The 18,136-nt window shown below is 35.8% G+C and overlaps 1 protein-coding gene across 5 annotated transcripts in view; it reads left to right on the forward strand.

Annotated features, from left to right (window-relative positions):
• Positions 1–18,136, forward strand: part of LOC149421420 (uncharacterized) — an 82,595-nt gene that overhangs the window by 46,170 nt on the left and 18,289 nt on the right. For all 5 annotated transcript variants that reach the window (XM_089634758.1, XM_089634761.1, XM_089634762.1 and 2 more), the window contains exon 2: positions 1,856–2,152. In XM_089634758.1, coding sequence (XP_089490884.1) covers positions 2,021–2,152 — 132 coding nt within the window. In that variant the 5' untranslated portion in view covers positions 1,856–2,020. The remainder of the gene's footprint in view (positions 1–1,855; positions 2,153–18,136) is intronic.

Below are 18,136 nucleotides of genomic sequence, written 5' to 3' on the forward strand. Positions count from 1 at the left end.
AAACTGAATGCAATTCAGTTGAAAACCTTCGTTATAATTTAAGCCTAGTCTTGTCTAAGAACTAGTTTTAAGGGGTACCTACTTATTTTAGGTTCATGACTTAAATAGATATTTAATATCTAAGTCAGGTAGCTACCGATAATGTATTGCATACTGTAATAAAATTGGTGTAGGTACTTTTTGTGGAATTTTTCATATTTTTTAAATGTGTTCCATTTTAAAATACACGACACCAAAAAGCAAATCAATTTGTTTTGACAGGAGGATTCAACTGAAATTTTATAATTCCCGCCATTGGGAATGTATTCTAGAAATAATATACTTGAGAATAATTTACTCTAGTAGTGTGGTAAATAAGTGAGGGCCACGCAAACTGGTGATATTGAAGTAACCGGCAATTATATTTGAATAAAAATGGCCAAGTATTGCGAGGAGATCAAAATATTGTTTTTTTTTAGGTTATTGATTTAGTTTGTTTTGATGATAATTTAAGCCTAGTCTTGTCTAAGAACTAGTTTTAAAGGGTACCTACTTATTTTAGGTTCATGACTTAAATAGATATTTAATATCTAAGTCAGGTAGCTACCGATAATGTATTGCATACTGTAATAAAATTGGGGTAGGTACTTTTTGTGTAATTTTTCGTAATTTTTAAATGTGTTCCATTTTAAATTATACGACACCAAAAAGCAAATCAATTTGTTTTGACAGGAGTATTCAACTGAAATTTAATAATTCCCGCCATTGGGAATGTGTTCTAGAAATAATATACTTGAGAATAATTTACTCTAGTAGTGTGGTATTTAAGTGAAGGCCACGCAAACTGTTGATATTCAAGTAACCGGCAATTATATTAGAATAAAAATGGCCAAGTATTGCGAAGAGATCAAAATATTGTTGATGATAAGGTTCACTAGAAGGGAAAATAATTCGTCGCGGCTTAAGATAAATATTTTTAATTTTTAAATTGCTTTGGAAACTCCTTACAAACAAAAGTTTAATTCTAATAATTTTTAATTTCTGTCAATCAATTATACAATACGGCATTATAGGCTGGGGCGGTACATATAAAAATCAAACTCAAACAATTTACATATCACAAAAACTAATAATAAAAACCATATTAAAAAAACCCTATTCATATTCGTCCGAACTTTTATTCAAAAAATTTAAGGTCAGAAAATTAAGTGCATTATACTTCTACCATGCAACATTACAAATTTATAAAAACTATATTCAAAATAAAATTGCACCCTTTAAAAATAACAGATTAGACAAACGTCAATACTGCCTACTCCTAAATGTAAAAAAACAATAGGACAGTTCAACCATGAATATCTCGGAGTTAAATTTTTTAACTCATTACCAGAAAAAATTAGAAACATGAATGCAAATATAAACGAATTCAAAATCCACCTTAAAAAGTACTCCGAACAGTTGAACTGAATCGTATCAAATATAAACCAATATAACAACACCCCCATACACACAAGCCCTGCTTATTTATGGGGGTACCTACATCAAATACTAATATTATGTAATTAATTACTGTACTATATTGTGTAATTATATTATGTAATTGTTATATTATGTAATTCGTGTATCTTTTTTTTACTAATAAAAAAAAAAAAAAAAAAAATTTAAAAATAAAAAATAAATACAAATTATGATACACAACAAAAAGTTTCAGTACCCATAAAGATTTGCCAAGATTAACAAAGATGTTGGGAAGATCGCGTCAATCGGAATTCTGAAATATCAACTAGGCATTGATAGAAACGCTCGTTAACATCTCATTATCATTTCAGTTTCAAAAAATATCCAACTATTTCCTAAACTGTGTATTTATTTCCAGTTTAAACACGAGCTGCCGCAAGCCGAGTACATCGAACGATCGATCCGGCAACCCGATTAGGCCCCATGCGTAAGGGGCTGGCCCGTTAGCAGCGCCAGGAGCCCGAGTAGCCCGAGCAGCGCCAGGAGCCCGAGGAGTCCGACGAACCAGCAGCCAGCAGCCAGCATGCTGGTCAGCAGGGAGACGGGGGCCCCAACGGTGAGGAGACAGGAGTGGAGCAGCGACCAGGAGGGTTTGCAGCAGCACGCGCAGCTAGAGACGACACACTGGAGCGCACCGACGCAGTCCTATGGAAAGGTCAGGATCTTTTTAACAAAAATATCTCCAACATGCATCAGCAGACAGAAAGAAGAATTTAAAATTATACAACTTAGCCCATAGACTAAATTAGACTAAACACGGCATATTCATTTAAAAATAACCCCAACACAATTTTGGTTTGGTTCACATGCACATTTATGAAAAGGCCCACGTATTATGTCGCAATGCGAAATGGGCACTGTGCATTGCGTTTTACCTTTTGTTGATCTATTTTGCTTCTCAGCCATGCTGGGCAAGTTCATTTTTTCAATCACAAAAATAACCGAGTTCCAAATATTTAAATTTGAATTATGTCCATATTACAACACCTCTGACAACAAATTCTCCGTGGTTTCGCTTACGAGTTTGAACTCTTGTACGTTAAGTTCATAATAATAATAATAATAATAATTGGATGACTTGTATAGCGCCGTTTTTGTGCAAAATCACCTCAAGGGCTCAAAATCATCTCCATATTTGTGACGTACGCTACGTGGCGTTATTTTAAAAATGACTTTAACTAGACAAGGCTAATCAAGTATAATACATCATGACTTAGCCCCATGCTTAATACGCATTTAAAAAAAAATAACACTGTACTTCAATTAATTACCACAAGAAACAACTGTTTACACCGGTGGAGATGGAAAAACATGCACAAAATAAGTTACCAGGTTTTTAGTTTGGGTTATTTTAATAATTTATGCTTGTTTCTTAACCTTCAAACTTAACCTGCGACAAATATCGTATCATAAGAAACGCTTGGTTGTCTAAAACTGTCAACACTCGAGAAATTTTAAACTTTGATTGAAAAAAAGGAACTTTAATGCATCATCTTTTACATAAATAGTCATCTCTTTTGACCCTGAAACCAGTATTATTTAAAAAAAACTTGCGTATTGAGCATAAGGCTGAATTCTGTAATTTTACCCTTAAGCTTTGCGTATATTCTTTATCTTATTTCATTTTAAAACACACGAGTATTTCAGAAAATCTATAATGAATCCACTTATTTTTTGTTGTTGCTGTATTTATAAACGATGACATTATAATGACTAGAAGATGTTTTGCTATTTTAAATATTTTTTAGAACAAATAGGTGGAAACAACCAAGAAACAACCGACTAGTTATTTTTTTAAATGTGTAGGTACTGCTGAGTTCTGTTTACAAGATGTAGGTATTTTGTTTAGTCATTATGTAGACCGAAAACATTGACTTAAAAAAAAATTCTAACTATTTTTTACTAAGTTTTTTATTTCGTTTATGGTGGGCTAAATCTACATCCAAATTCTGATCTTATGGAAGCTGACAGATTGCTGTAGCAGTGAGATCCTTGAAACATTTATGTGGTGGTGTTTCACATGCAAGTCGGTGGAAGAAAAGTCAATGTAATTATTTTTTCGGAAAATTCTAACGATACTTGTTGCAGGAATCTTATTCATGTTGACTCGTGATATAGACAATGTACAAACACCCAGTCCTTTTAATGGATGTGACAAAATTTAACGGGTTAGTGTGTGCAAATTGAATCAATCAAATTACAATTAAATTATTTTACTATGACGCCGTTTCCCCGTAGGGCTACCTAGAGAGGACCGAGCCTATTGTTGCAGTACACTCCAGGAACCTTTGTTTGCCACTGCCGAACTCAACTATCACACAAATGTGAGATCAATCAAACTCATAGGTTAGACATTAGACGTATAATAGTCCATTAACATCTCACATCCGACATTCCACTTCTCGTATCAAATTGCACTTAAATCTCTATTACAGCAAGAAAGTTAATTGCATCCGATCGTCAAACCGAGTAAATAATTGCTGTGATGCTGTGAAATCAGAAATTATAACAATCATTGTAATCAATATTTCCGTTAAAAAAAAACAGTCAGATGAGAATAATTTGAGATGATTGCCACACAAGAAAAGCCACTCTCAATCTCACCATTGAAACATGAAACTAACTTACTACATATTCAATATTTTAAAACAATATTCAATATTAAAACATTTTTTAATTGTAAATCAATCATACACCTTAATGGAAATATGCGAAAAAGTTTTATCTGCCAACCGACCAAACATAAATTAACCAAAGAGAGTGGAGTTTACTCTTGGCGTTACCCCAGTGAAAGACCAGCAATTATAATTGAATCGTTGCTAGATATAACAGTGACAGAATGGACATGACAGGACGGACCATCTCCAAAAGGATCTCAGAATATTTGTGAGCGTGTAAACTCGGCCGTTCGGACAAATCGGCAATTTCCGAGCACTTAATTCTTCTTCTTCTTTCGTATGGTGGGGGGTCAGAGGGGGACATCTAGATCTGCGAGCCATTTTAGGGCCTCAGGCGTCGCCATGTGGACCTCATCAATCCCGCCGGGGAATGAATGGAGCGGGCATTCGTTGACCACATGTTCGGTAGTCTGCACCGCACCACATTCACACATCGCCGACTCTTTAAGGCCCCATCTGTGCATCATGTGGGCACAGCGGCTATGGGAGCACCTTAACCTATTGATGGCGGACCAGGTTTTGCGAGGCAGTGAGAACCCAGGCTGTCTCTCGGTGGGGTCCTGTATGAGATGGGCATTTCCCACGTTGGCCGTTTGCCACTCAAGTTTCCACCTATCTTCTGGGGTGAGAGGTAGTCGGAGGAGCCTCTCTCCTTCCGCCCAGAAGGGCTTTCGGGACTTCAAGCGGCATGCCGGGTGGGAGACGACATCTTCGTGTAGAGGTATTGCGCTTTTTTGCAGCGCCTTCTTGTATTCCCTCAGTGTTGCAATTTCTCGCCTGATGTTTGGCGGGGTTATGTTTGCAAGTACGGGGAGCCAAGGGAGAGGAGTAGATTTTAAAGTCCCGCTGATGGTTCGCATTGTGGCATTAAGCTGAACGTCTACCATGGAAGTGTGGGCGCTTCTAGCCCATACTGGAGCACAGTATTCAGCCGTTGAGAAAACCAGGGCAATGGATGCTGTTCTGAGCGTGTTGGCGTCGCATCCCCAGCTAGTTCCAGCTAGCTTATTAACTAAGTTAAGCCTTGTCCTGGTTTTTTTACCCACTGTTTCCATGTGTTGCCGGTAGTTCAAGCTCCTGTCCAAAGTAACTCCGAGATAGCGGGGGTGGGGGTCATGGTAAATATTTTTTCCATCAAACTGAACACAGAGTTTGGCATCCGCTTGTGAATTGCTAAGATGAAAAGCTGTCGCAACTGTTTTCGACCCATTTGGCTTTAGTCGCCAATTGAGGAAATATTCTTCCAAAGCCTTTAGGTCAGAATTGAGGATATCTTCTGCTGCTTTAAGGGTTTTGGCTTGAGCTGTGACGGCGATGTCATCTGCGTAAGCAAATTTTCTGCCTTCAGTGTGAGGGAGGTCTCGAGTGTAGATGTTAAATAGCGATGGGGCCAGCACTGAGCCCTGGGCAAGGCCATTATTGAGGGGTATTTTTTTGCTTTTTCGCCCTCCTAGAAAAACCCTGAAGGTACGGCCAGTTAGCAGTTGCTCAATGAGTCGTACTGTGTTGCCATCCTCTATGGTGCACTTAATTGAAACCGGCTATTATTTTGGATTCGTGCCTAAAGTGCTGGAAAGGCCCAAAACGCATCGAGCACGCCTAATTATGGAGGCAATTAAAATCCTCAAAAAACACATAAATATTGACAGGGACGTGCGCTAAGCTTAATAGTTCTATATATCAGGTATTAGACGGCTATACCGAAACTTATCCCATAAAACCACGTTAAGAGGATTAACGCTTGCAACGCGTTATCATTGCCATATACATAAACAACCACAATCTACACGCCTTGATGGTGGACACTGTAACGGTGCGCGGTGTTGGCTAAATAAGAAGCACAGAGAAAACACGGCATAATAACCCAAAAATGAATCACGATAAATCCTATTACCATGTTTAGTGATATGATCTGAATATCCAGATACTTCCCCACCTCCCTCTTCCCTCCTCATAGAAATGCCGCAATCTCACTAAACGTAAAAATATTTTTTTCGTAAATTTAGGATAGCACATATAACAATGACAGCCAATGTATTGGGGATAATATTTTGCTATTGGTATGAATGAAAGCTAAATGTGTTTTTTTGTATTCGTTTTTATTTTTTTTATTTTTGTATACTGTCAGCATGTCTGTTCCCATGGGTGAAATATGACAATACTGCATATATAATATTTCCTCAAAGAATGCATGGGTTGGAGAAATAGGAAAGCACAAATGGTCAGCGTGGCTTCAATATGACTGTATAACGGTCGATAATACATAATAAAGAATAAAGTAGCAGTTGCATTGTAGTATGATTAGGCACTGGGTACTACTGTATATTGTCTGTTTGTAAATGTCGCATAATAGCAGCTAATTAATTCAATCTGAGTTTACGAGGCCGATAATCTGAAGCGACAAAAAAATACTGTTGAAATTAAAAATATACATATTTTCGGAAGCTTTTATAGTCTAGAGCATATTTCGTGTACTTCTTCAAACGTCAAAGGTGGCAAAAAATAATATTGTATTCGGTACTACTAGGCTCGTCAGAACTCATTTTCAAAGCTATGAATATTCGGCGGCCGAATATTCGCGCTTCGGCCGAAAGCGCTGCCGAATATTCGGTATTGGGTCAAGTCACTATTCATTGCATCTCTAATATATACCATGATATCGTCGAAACACATTTATGTGTTAACACCGATATTTCATCAGTTTTTTAAATATTTGGAACATGGGCCAATATGATGATTGATCTTCTCTATTTTAAAATTATTCAATAGGACATAATACTATCATTTAGAGGAAAGGGTGAAAAGTTATGTCACACGTCACTTTTATGTCTTACTGGAAAACGTAACGATAAAGCAGCTCGGTGTCAAAATAATTTTTTTTTAAGTAAATAGTAAAATTTTCAACACTTTTAAATGATGATCCGAAAAGTGATTTCGAAAAATATATAATAATTACCAAAATACCTCGTCCTGCCTCTGCATGAGATCGCAGTACTATAGTGCATCAACATAAATAAATAATGTTACTTTCCAACTTGCAGTTTCCTACCTGTCAAAGCATCCGAAGTCACTTTGTTCTGAAGCACTTCTGTACCCCCGGGACAGTGAAAACAACAATGTACATTCCGTGCGTTATCCTTGAGAAGATAGTGCATTATTATCATAATCACGTTGAGTTCTTTGATCGACGTCAAACGAACATCATCAATAAGTTGCCGTTTTCGTTTTAGACTTTAATGACCATCGGGCTATCGACGACCTTAAACAAATACCATCGTTTCGAAATCTATTATTTTGGGAAGCTGAAGTGTATTCGTGTGAAAAACTCTGAGACATTTTTTATTATCATAGAATAGAAATGTTTGTTAACTACAAAAAAAAGTCTTTGCACAATACTTTCCCGAATTAGGACGATGCAAATGATGCGAATAAAATTCACATAATTCTATTCATTTTTTTGGTAAGTTGTCCAAATGATAGTTTATATCCTCGAAACTACAATTTATAAAAAATCCACTCGTAAAAAAGTTAAAAGTTTTACTGTAATGTTATTAGTTTTCAATTTTCGACCTAGTTTCAATTTCAAATATTTTTATTTATTTTTTGGTTTGACTGATTGAACCATCCTCCACAGGGACTGAAGTCAACCGCGCTCCGCGAAATCCTGATTGGGTAGGACCGCTTAACTACTGTCATGTCGTCCAATTACTGAGTAATGCGTATATGTCCGAGTGTATATAACAAAAGTTGATGGAATCTATTGTCATCGACAACGAGTCTATCTGCCGAATTTCAGCTCGATCGAATATCGGGAAGTGGGTTAATTTCCACTACCAAGAAAACAAAAGTGAAATTCAAATAGATGTATTTAAAAATGTGACTTATTGTTTGTTTACAAATTGTTTTCAAAAACCTTGCGCCTTATTTCCTCTCTAAAAAATATGTATTGTTGAAGTAGAATCTTCACAAAGGATGTTGATTGAAGATCGCATCGTATTAGGATTGTGTATTTATTTATTGGTACTTGAATGTTGGTAATTTGTTACCAACATCTCCAGAGACACGTTTCGCGTTCGGCCCGTATAAGGTGGATACGGAAGTACGTCAACCCCGACGGCTCGTGACAGCAATAAATGACGCGCACTTCATACTCGAGTTGCCGGCGTTTTTGCATGGCATTGTCTCGCATTGTGCCGTAAGGTGTTGTGTCAGAAGTTGCACGGTGTGGCGTGCAACGGCACGGCGTGGCGTGTCGTGTCGGCCATCTTCCACCTTCCGTCAACTGCCATCTCGGTCTGACACCTATCTTCTCGCGACTTCTTCATACAGGGTTTTCCAATAAGAGGTGTTATTTTGAATAGCCCGCTATTTCGGTAGATGTTACTTTTGAAGCTGTCATTTTTTGATATTTGACAAGTAGAAACTACGCCATTAATAAAAATGGAACGATACACGCTTCAACAACGCATTGAAATGATTAAAATTCACTTGAGTGAATCAAATGCAAATCATCTTGAGTGATGAGGCCCATTTCCACCTCTTTGGCTTCGTCAACAAGCAAAATTGTCGCATCTGGGGCTCGGAAAACCCAAGAGTTATTGTTGAAAAGCCTCTCTATTCTCAATGTGTGACTGTTTGGTGCGGTTTATGGTCCGGCGGAGTCATTGGACCTGACTTTTTCGAAAATGAGGCTGGAGCAACAGTTACGGTGAATGTATTGCGCTATCGAGAGATGTTTACTGATTTTTTATGGCCGGAATTGGATGGTATTGATCTGGACAACGTTTACTTTCAACAAGACGGCGCTACGTGGCACACAAGCAACGAAGCCATTGATCTTTTACGATTGAATATCAAAATAACACCTCTTATTGGAAAACCCTGTACATGTTCGCGCAAAAATGGGATGTCAATGTAAGCGGGTGTCATGTTCTGATAGCGAAAGATAGAGAGAGACTGCTAATGGAAATAGGTAATATTGTAAAAATATTACTTCAAATCAAAATTAATATTTACAGATCATCAGAACGTGATACCCTAATGTGAGGGGACTACGAACTCTTTTGACATTTTGATCTTGTAGATACTTGTTACTTTTGGCACTTCTTAAGCCCCCGCTACCCAATTTCTACCGATTTATAACAAGTTTCTCGTTAACTCAACTCTTTAAGTCCCAAAAAAAAAGTTATTTTTTAAGATAATATCTATACAGTTGTTATGTCGAAACGTTAATTATATGAAATTACCTTGATAGAAAAAATCGCAAAGTAAGCTCGGAAAATTATTTAAAAAACGTTTAATTCTGTTATTTAATATGTTATAGGCATGAACAAATTTACAGTGTATCTTTAAATGCAACTAAAGCATTTGTCAAGAGATTTTTACTCTATTTCAAACGAGTCCTGTTTTATTAAATATTTTCACCATTTTCGCTTAATTATTATCGTTTTTTTTTAAATATTAGCGCGTTCCCTCTAACATTCATATTTACGTACCTCCCTTTCAAACCATCTTTGAACGCTTAATACGCGGCCTTAATTACCCACCGACTCATATCCGAAATTTTGTGTATAACCAATCAAAAAATTGCTTTTCCGAATATGTTCTTATTCGAAGCATGCTGATTGATTAAACAGATGATTACGAGGGGTGGGGGGATTAAATCATGGCGAGTGCAAATAAACATGAAAAAAAATCCTTTCCGGACCAATTACCGCAATTATAACATTTCATACAAAGTTTAATTTCTTTAAAAATTTCCATATGCGTGACACATTGAAGAACATTTCTGGGAATTCGTTAGGTAAATAAGGTGCAACATTCCTGTCTCGGTTGTGTGTCTGACCTTGATTTTTCTCAGTAAATCTATGATTTTATAACAGTATTGTTTGTGTCTGTTTGATACTACTATATGACCGGTCAGTGACTGAGTTGGAATAGCGTCTGAGTCCCGCCCAGGCGTCGTGAGTTAAATTCCTCGGCTGGCTAAGTCCTCCATCGCCACACAAAATGCATTATTTTCCGCTTACTGTGGTAGCAGTAGGAGATTTTGAAATTATTGACGGGTTATTCGTATCCCGGGAATGTTTGTCTTTCTTCAAAAAAAAGATATGTGTATAGATACAGAAAACTTTAAATTGATTACATAATTTTATTTAATCATTGATCAACAACTCTCAGTGAAAATATGAAACAAACAGACACAGAAAATAAAAAGGTAACGGTCCCAACTCTGACTCGAATCCGGATCCTCTGGTATCACTGACACTGGAGGACTAGACATTTTCATGTCTGTTAGTATTTTTTAAATTTATTAGTTTCAATTTATGCAGAGTTTCTGCATGATTATGACATAAGTGGTCATTACAGTATATTATAGTATAAAACATATCGATGAATTTATAGGTATAAAGCAAAATATATATTTTAAAATTTTTCTTTACTCATAATATAAGTTATTATACATTGTTTTTTTACAGTGGGTCAAACATTTTGGGAACGATACAAGAGAACTGTCGCTGGACGAAAGCTGTTTTCGTTGTAAGAATTATGCATTTTCGGTGTGATGAGTAATGAATGTGAATTTTTTGTCGTGTTTTTTTCATCAAATCCTCTTTCCATATTTATATGAAAATTTTCTTTGTGAAAAATTGTATACTCAACGTATCTAATAAGTATAAGAATGGTCACAGTTTTCACTGTCCTCCTCACAAGGGTTTCCTGTTCCGAGGCCGTTTGTTGTTTTTAAAGGTATTTTTGTATTGAGAATCTAGTTGTCTTTAAATTATCTTCATAATCGGTGGCTGAGTTGGAATCGCGCCTGGGTCACGCCCAGGCGTAGTGTATTCTATTCCTTGGCTGGCTAAGTCTTTCATCATGACACAAGCAACATTTTCCGCTTACTCTGATGACAGTAGGAGATTTTCAAATATTGTCTGGTTATTCTTAACCTGAGAATGAATGGACATGGACAATGGAAAAAATGGAATGGAAAAAAAAACAATGGACACTGGAAAAAATCCCAGAGGAATGGCAAATAAGCATAATATGCCCAATTCACAAGAAAGATGACAAATTAAAATGCGAAAATCATAGAGGCATATCACTTCTATGCACAGCATATAAAATCTACACCATGATACTGAAACAAAGAATTGATAAATATGCAGAAAACCTACTGGGAGAGTATCAGGCAGGCTTCCGCACCGGTAGATCCACAACAGACCAACTGTTCACCGTCAGACAGATCTTGGCAAAGTGCTGGGAATTTGACATAGACATACACCAACTATTCATTGATTTCAAGCAAGCATATGATAGCATAGATCGGGAGTGTCTATATGACATACTACTACAATTCCAGATTCCACCTAAATTGGTTAGGCTCATAATAGCCACAATTTCAGACTCAAGATGTCAGGTCAAAATAGACGGAGAATTGTCGGAAGAATTTACAGTATCACAGGGACTTAAACAGGGGGACAGTCTGGCTCCCACTCTCTTCAACATTGTGCTCGAACATGTAATACGAAAAACACTAATAGACACTGGCTCCAATATTTGTTTCAAGAGCAGTCAAGTTGTCGGATATGCGGATGACATCAACATTGTCGGAAGATCAATTTCAGCCATTAAGGAGGTCTTCGACCCTTTAGAAACAGCGGCGCGGGAAGTAGGACTGCGAGTTAATGTTGACAAAACAAAAATGATGGTACAGAGCAGGAACCCCTCACACAGAAGAAGAAGTAGTGCACTATTTAAAGACAACTACTCATACGAAGTGGTCGATCAATTCACCTACCTGGGCTCCAGCCTGACAGAGAACAATGAAGATCCAGCAGAAATCAGAAGGAGAATCACAGCAGCCAACAAAACATACTTCTCTTTGCTGCCAGTGTTTAAGTCACGTAGTGTCCACAGAAAAACGAAAATAACCATATATAAGACCATTGTAAGAACTGTATTGGCATATGGATGTGAGGCGCTGACACTGACGGTAAAGATGGCTGAAATGCTGGATACTTTTGAAAGAAAGGTGCTGAGAAGAATATGTGGACCCGTGAAAGAGGGCGAACAGTGGCGTATCCGGCACAATATAAAATTGTACGATATATATAAGGCCCCTAGCATCTCTGCACACATGAGACTCCTCAGGCTGAGATGGGCTGGGCATGTACAGAGAATGCCGGATACACGCGTCCCAAAAAGAATTCTGGCTGGTCACCCAGGTGGAAAGAGAAAAGTGGGAAGACCCAGACAGAGGTGGGAAGATGAGGTAAGAGGAGATGCAGCACAGCTTCTCCAGGTGACAAACTGGAAGTCAGCCGCTGAGGACAGGAGGAGTTGGAGGCGACTGTTGCAGGAGGCCAAAGCTCGATATGGGCTGTAGCGCCATCGAAGAAAAGAGAAGAAGAAGAAATTCTTAACCTGAGAATGTTTATCTTTCTTTAAAAAAATTTTTTGCAAGTTGATTACAACTCAGTTCTCTCAGCCATGGTTTGATTTATTATCTTCGTCAACGATTAAATATTACACGGTTCATAAGTTTTAATATGTTATTCCGTATAAAATTGAATAACTTTTATTGATAATGAACTGATTTTTATCAATATGATGCAACCGAAGTTAATTTTTAACTTACGCAATTATTTAATTAGAAGGTAGCTTCATGGTATTATTCCTGGCTGACATTTTAACAGATTATTACGCTGGTAATTAATTTATGAATACAACAAGAACAGCGAATTAATGATGATAATGAAGCTGAAAGTGCCCGATGTACGATGAAGTCGGAAATATTTTTTGCTCTACATTTCGCGACTAGAAAGTTGCCATTCTTTGTGTTTGAATTGGGTAATTTCTCTATTAATTTAACGTGAGGCGTTGTGTGCAATATGGTAAATTGCATGTGCAACGAACAAAGTTTGCGAGGAAGTGTTGAGAGGAACTTGATTGGATTAATGGTGATGTTAGGAAACTATGGACAAATTGGTACATGAAAATGTTAATGTTGAACAGGAAAGATGGAAAAGAGTCAATTTATAATAATACCGCACAATATTTCCAAATGCTCCCAACCAGAGATGTGCTTTATTTCAAATAAATCCATTTCAAATGGAAATGCAAAATGCAAAATGGGTATTTTCCATTTTGCATTTTGCATTTTAAATGCTTTTCTCAATGCATTTTCCATTTTAAATGCTTTTTTGCAACATTCTTCCTACTATCTCCACTCATCTTTTTTTCATAAGCCCCAAATATCAGTCGGTCCTCAACCTCGCTATGAGAGATAATTTACATTTGTCAAGTTGATTCCTGGTAGGAGCCCTGGCAATTGAGTGATACCATTACAAAAAATACTGATTCAAATACTGAACATGGGGCCATGACGCTGTAATATTAAATGTTAGATAGCAGTTTCTATGTTTTTACGTCCCGCGCAAATTTTTTGTGGTTTCATAATCTGTAGTCGTGGTGTTTTTGGATTTAACACCATGTAAATGATTTACCATCATAATATATTATGTTTGTTCTACATTGATGTCCATTATTAAATGACAAAATTGTTTAATAATTCTATATTTATTTTAATTGTTTGAATGAGAAACCATTTTGCATTTTCAATGCATTTTGAAAATAGGTATTTTGCATTTTGCATTTGAAATGCTTTTCTAAAAACCATTTTGCATTTTGCATTTTCAAATGGAAAAGTTTTGACCTATTTCCATTTTGCATTTCAAATGGTTTTGGGTACCCATTTTGCACATCTCTGCTCCCAACCATCTGGAATTAGAATCTTCAATTTATGTTGTGAAGCTGAAGGTAGTGGGATGGAAAAGGATATGGGGAAGACGAAGGTGGGGAAGTATCTGGCTATTCAGATCTGGTTACCAAACACTGCTAAATCCATTTTAAGATATGTTTCATTTCTGAATGGTGGTCTTTGACCAGGGCGGTACTGATAGTATCTTCCACTCAGCGTGGGCAAATATGCTATATATATCATTTTAAATAAATAAATTGTGAAATAACACAAATTAATCACATAATTATTTGCTGGGATTTGAACCCGCGACTTTTGGATTCCTAGTCGAGAGCCTTACAAGCTCAGATGCCGTCAACAGGGGAAATATTAAGATAAGGTTGAAAGAAAAAAAAACAACACAATTATATGTAGGTACATAACACCATTGACTATAAAAACCCTCTTCTTCAATGTATAACAGAACATAATATCAAAATCAATTGGTTTCACGAACTGTTTGTAATTGTTTGAAATAATATTCTCAAAATCATTGATTTGTAACTACGAAAACAGGTGCCTACCCGCATGAATTTTTTTTATTATTAATTATTTAATGAACATTGGGTACTGAAAAATAAGTATCTACCTAGCGGATATCGGGCCGTGAATATTCACGCATACACGTTGTTTGCGTAATATTTGAATTACGTTGAAATTGTGACATAAATTATTATTTATAATGAATATAGATCGAACATAGGGAAGTGTTATCTACTTCCTACGTGACGTGAAAGAAAATTCCCCTATGGAAATAAAAACAGCACACATTTAAAATTTACCGTAATCGCGGAAAAACATGATCTCGAAAAATGTTAATTGTAATGGCTGACAAAGTAGAGGAACGGATTCGGGATAGGTGTAATTTCTCGTCTTCGTATTGCAAAATGGTATTAGAAAATCTCTCTCAGAAGATTTCATCACAACAACAAGAGAATGACATTAAAATATCGGTGAAAACTATATTTAAAACAAATTGCCTAAAAACACGATCAATATTCAATAGCCGGGCATCTTCCAACGAATGACATTCATCAATTCAATGGTAGATATATGCGGGAATCTGTCACAACTCTACGTGTTTGGAATAAATTAAGGTATATTTTATTGTAGATGTAGCGGTAAAGCCTGTCGCCGCCATTTTTACCATAAATGGATGCGCTTTTTCTTTGACGCTCCATAACCATGCGCTCTTTTTTGAGTGCCCTGATTACTGTGTCGCTTACATCACTAGGCTGTATGTTTCAGCAACAAACTCTGCGAGCCATAACATTGTAGAATATAATATATATCAACAATCCACAGCATGTCTAATAATAATTGCCTATTATAATTTGTAGACAGGGCCGCTTTATCCAATAAACATTGCAATTCCCAGGGTCTACACATTTTTTCGGTCCTACTAGGCTAGCATTTTTCAATTCCCGATGCTGCTAATTAACGACATGCTAAATATATCCCTACTGTAGAACCAAGGTCGTGAAACAAAAAAAAAAACATATTCCCGGGATCTAAGCGCTGCACCGGGATTACCGGGATTTTTTAAATTTATGTAATTCAACAAAATCTTGGTTTTGTGGTTCACTTTTTTAGAATTAATGTCAACGATAATCACGTAAAAAATTGAACAGTTAATGGCATGTACGACCTTCGATAGTCTTAAAACGGCCCTGTCTGTAGGCAGGTAAGCACCTACCTGATCAATCAGTCTTCGCCTTTATCCCGCCCAGTGCTGGTTCATTCAATTAAGTTTCCCAAACTTATGAATATAGATTTGAAAAAAATCGTTTATCGAAAGTGAAGCAGATTATGCCATCAGTTAGCGTGCCCCATCGTTCAACTTTCAAACAAGTTTTAGAATCCATCCAATACATATTCGGTTTATCGCATCTGTTCTGTGTTTATCACTATACAAATTGAATCCACTATATTTAATTTGACTGAATTAATTGATTTGTATTACTTTCTTTATCACGATAATAGACTAATTTATTATTTTCCCATACAGATTTCTAATTTGAGTTTAGTTACAAGAAATGAATCGATCTACGTTATTTTATCAACAATGCTCTGAATTCAACAACCGTTTTGCGTCTTTCTTTAAATTTCTGTGTGTTCCGTTTCCGTTTCAATATGGTGACCGTTTTAATGGTTCGGTAAAGTTTATTTTTTAAATTTGAAATTGTCTTATTTATTTGAATTTTCTTAATCGCATTTTTAAATATTATGATAACTACCTGCCTGAAGAAAGTTTGAAAAGAAATTTTCATCGAGTTTTTTAGGACAATTATATAATTTCTTGTATGTGATTTGAGATTTTCACATCCAAAAGTATTATTGTGAATTGTGATGTATATTTTGGGTACTATGCCGTGTTGCGTAACCTCCTTCTTTAGCCAACGTTTCGGACAGCATTACAGTGTCCATCATCAATCTGCGCTGATGCCCTGATGATTGACACTATGGCTTAATATCACAAAAATAAATCACTATAATGTATAATTTCGTATTTGAAAAAAAAACTAAAAATACATGGTTTAAAGTTACATAAAATACATGGTTGAAAGTTACATAAAATACATGGTTAAAAGTTACATCAAATACATGGTTAAAAGTTACTAAAAATACATGGTTTAAAGTTACATAAAATACATGGTTAAAAGTTACTAAAAATACATGGTTAAAAGTTACTAAAAATACATGGTTTAAAGTTACATAAAATACACGGTTAAAAGTTACATAAAATACATGGTTAAAAGTTACTAAAAATACATGGTTTAAAGTTACATAAAATACATTGTTTAAAGTTACATAAAATACATGGTTAAAAGTTACATAAAATACATGGTTAAAAGTTACATAAAATACATGGTTAAAAGTTACTTAAAATACATGGTTAAAAGTTACATAAAATACATGGTTAAAATTTACATAAAATACATGGTTAAAAGTTACATAAAATACATGGTTAAAAGTTACATAAAATACATGGTTAAAAGTTACATAAAATACATGGTTAAAAGTTACATAAAATACGTGGTTAAAAGTTACATAAAATACATGGTTAAAGGTTACATAAAATACATGGTTAAAAGTTACATAAAATACACGATAAACTCGTTGTAAGACAGATCCTGAGTTCGATTCCCAGTTAAGACGGTTATATTTTTTTTATTTTCTGTGTCTTGTTCAGTATAACTAACTAACTAATCATCACGCCGTTTCCCCTCTGGGGTAGGCAGAAAGGATGGACCGCCAAACAACTCCGTCTTGGCACACACTTCTTGCCTCATTCACATTCATACACCGTCTAATAAATACTCTTCTATTATTCTGACTCTTGACATGGCCCGACTCAAGTATCCAATTCACTTGGTCGTGCCATGTCTTCCTCGGGCGTCCCCGACTTCTGCTACCATTCACATTTGCGTCATATATTCTCCTTACACTCCTTTATTCCCTCATTCGCTCTACATGCCTAAACCATCTAAGCGTACCTTTCTTAATCTTACTCATTACGCTTACATCAGCCTTGCACTCCACATTTCTCACACGATCATACATGTTTTTACTACACATACGCCTCGGGGATCTCATTTATAAAGCATTCAGTCTACTTTCATCCTTTCTCTGCCAGTTCCATGCCTCACTTCCATACATCAGGGTAGGTACCAGCACTCCATTGTGGACTGCTAACTTCGCTTCTTTGGACAATTTTTTGTTAGCGCCAACTGTGTTCAGTCCTCCATTAATTGTTAATATTATTAATAACTTCTTATTCATACTTTATCATTAAATAAACTTTTATTTACATAAAGATAAAGTTCCATTAAACAACCAAACGAGCGTAATATTAATGAGTATATCATTATATAAGAAATACCTGAATGATTTTTTATGAAGCTTATTATTTATTTTATTTAGGAGCATCGTGCAGGAGTGATTACATTTTTTTTTTCATTTTCTTCCTTTTATAAATTACGTATTACCAACCTGTTCTGTTAATTTATATTATTTTTATGCCATCTGCACTTAAAACTGGTTTATATATTTTTTCTCCTTTCTTATATTATGTACCATATCATATGTATTATGTATATTATCTAAATGGGAAATTATATGTAGCATGCATTATGTTATTTTTTTTTATGTTTTTGGT

This window comes from Hesperophylax consimilis, chromosome 8, assembly GCF_061612785.1.
Source record: "Hesperophylax consimilis isolate HC1 chromosome 8, BYU_Hcon_1.0, whole genome shotgun sequence".
In the NCBI taxonomy this organism is placed as follows: Eukaryota; Metazoa; Arthropoda; class Insecta; order Trichoptera; family Limnephilidae; genus Hesperophylax; species Hesperophylax consimilis.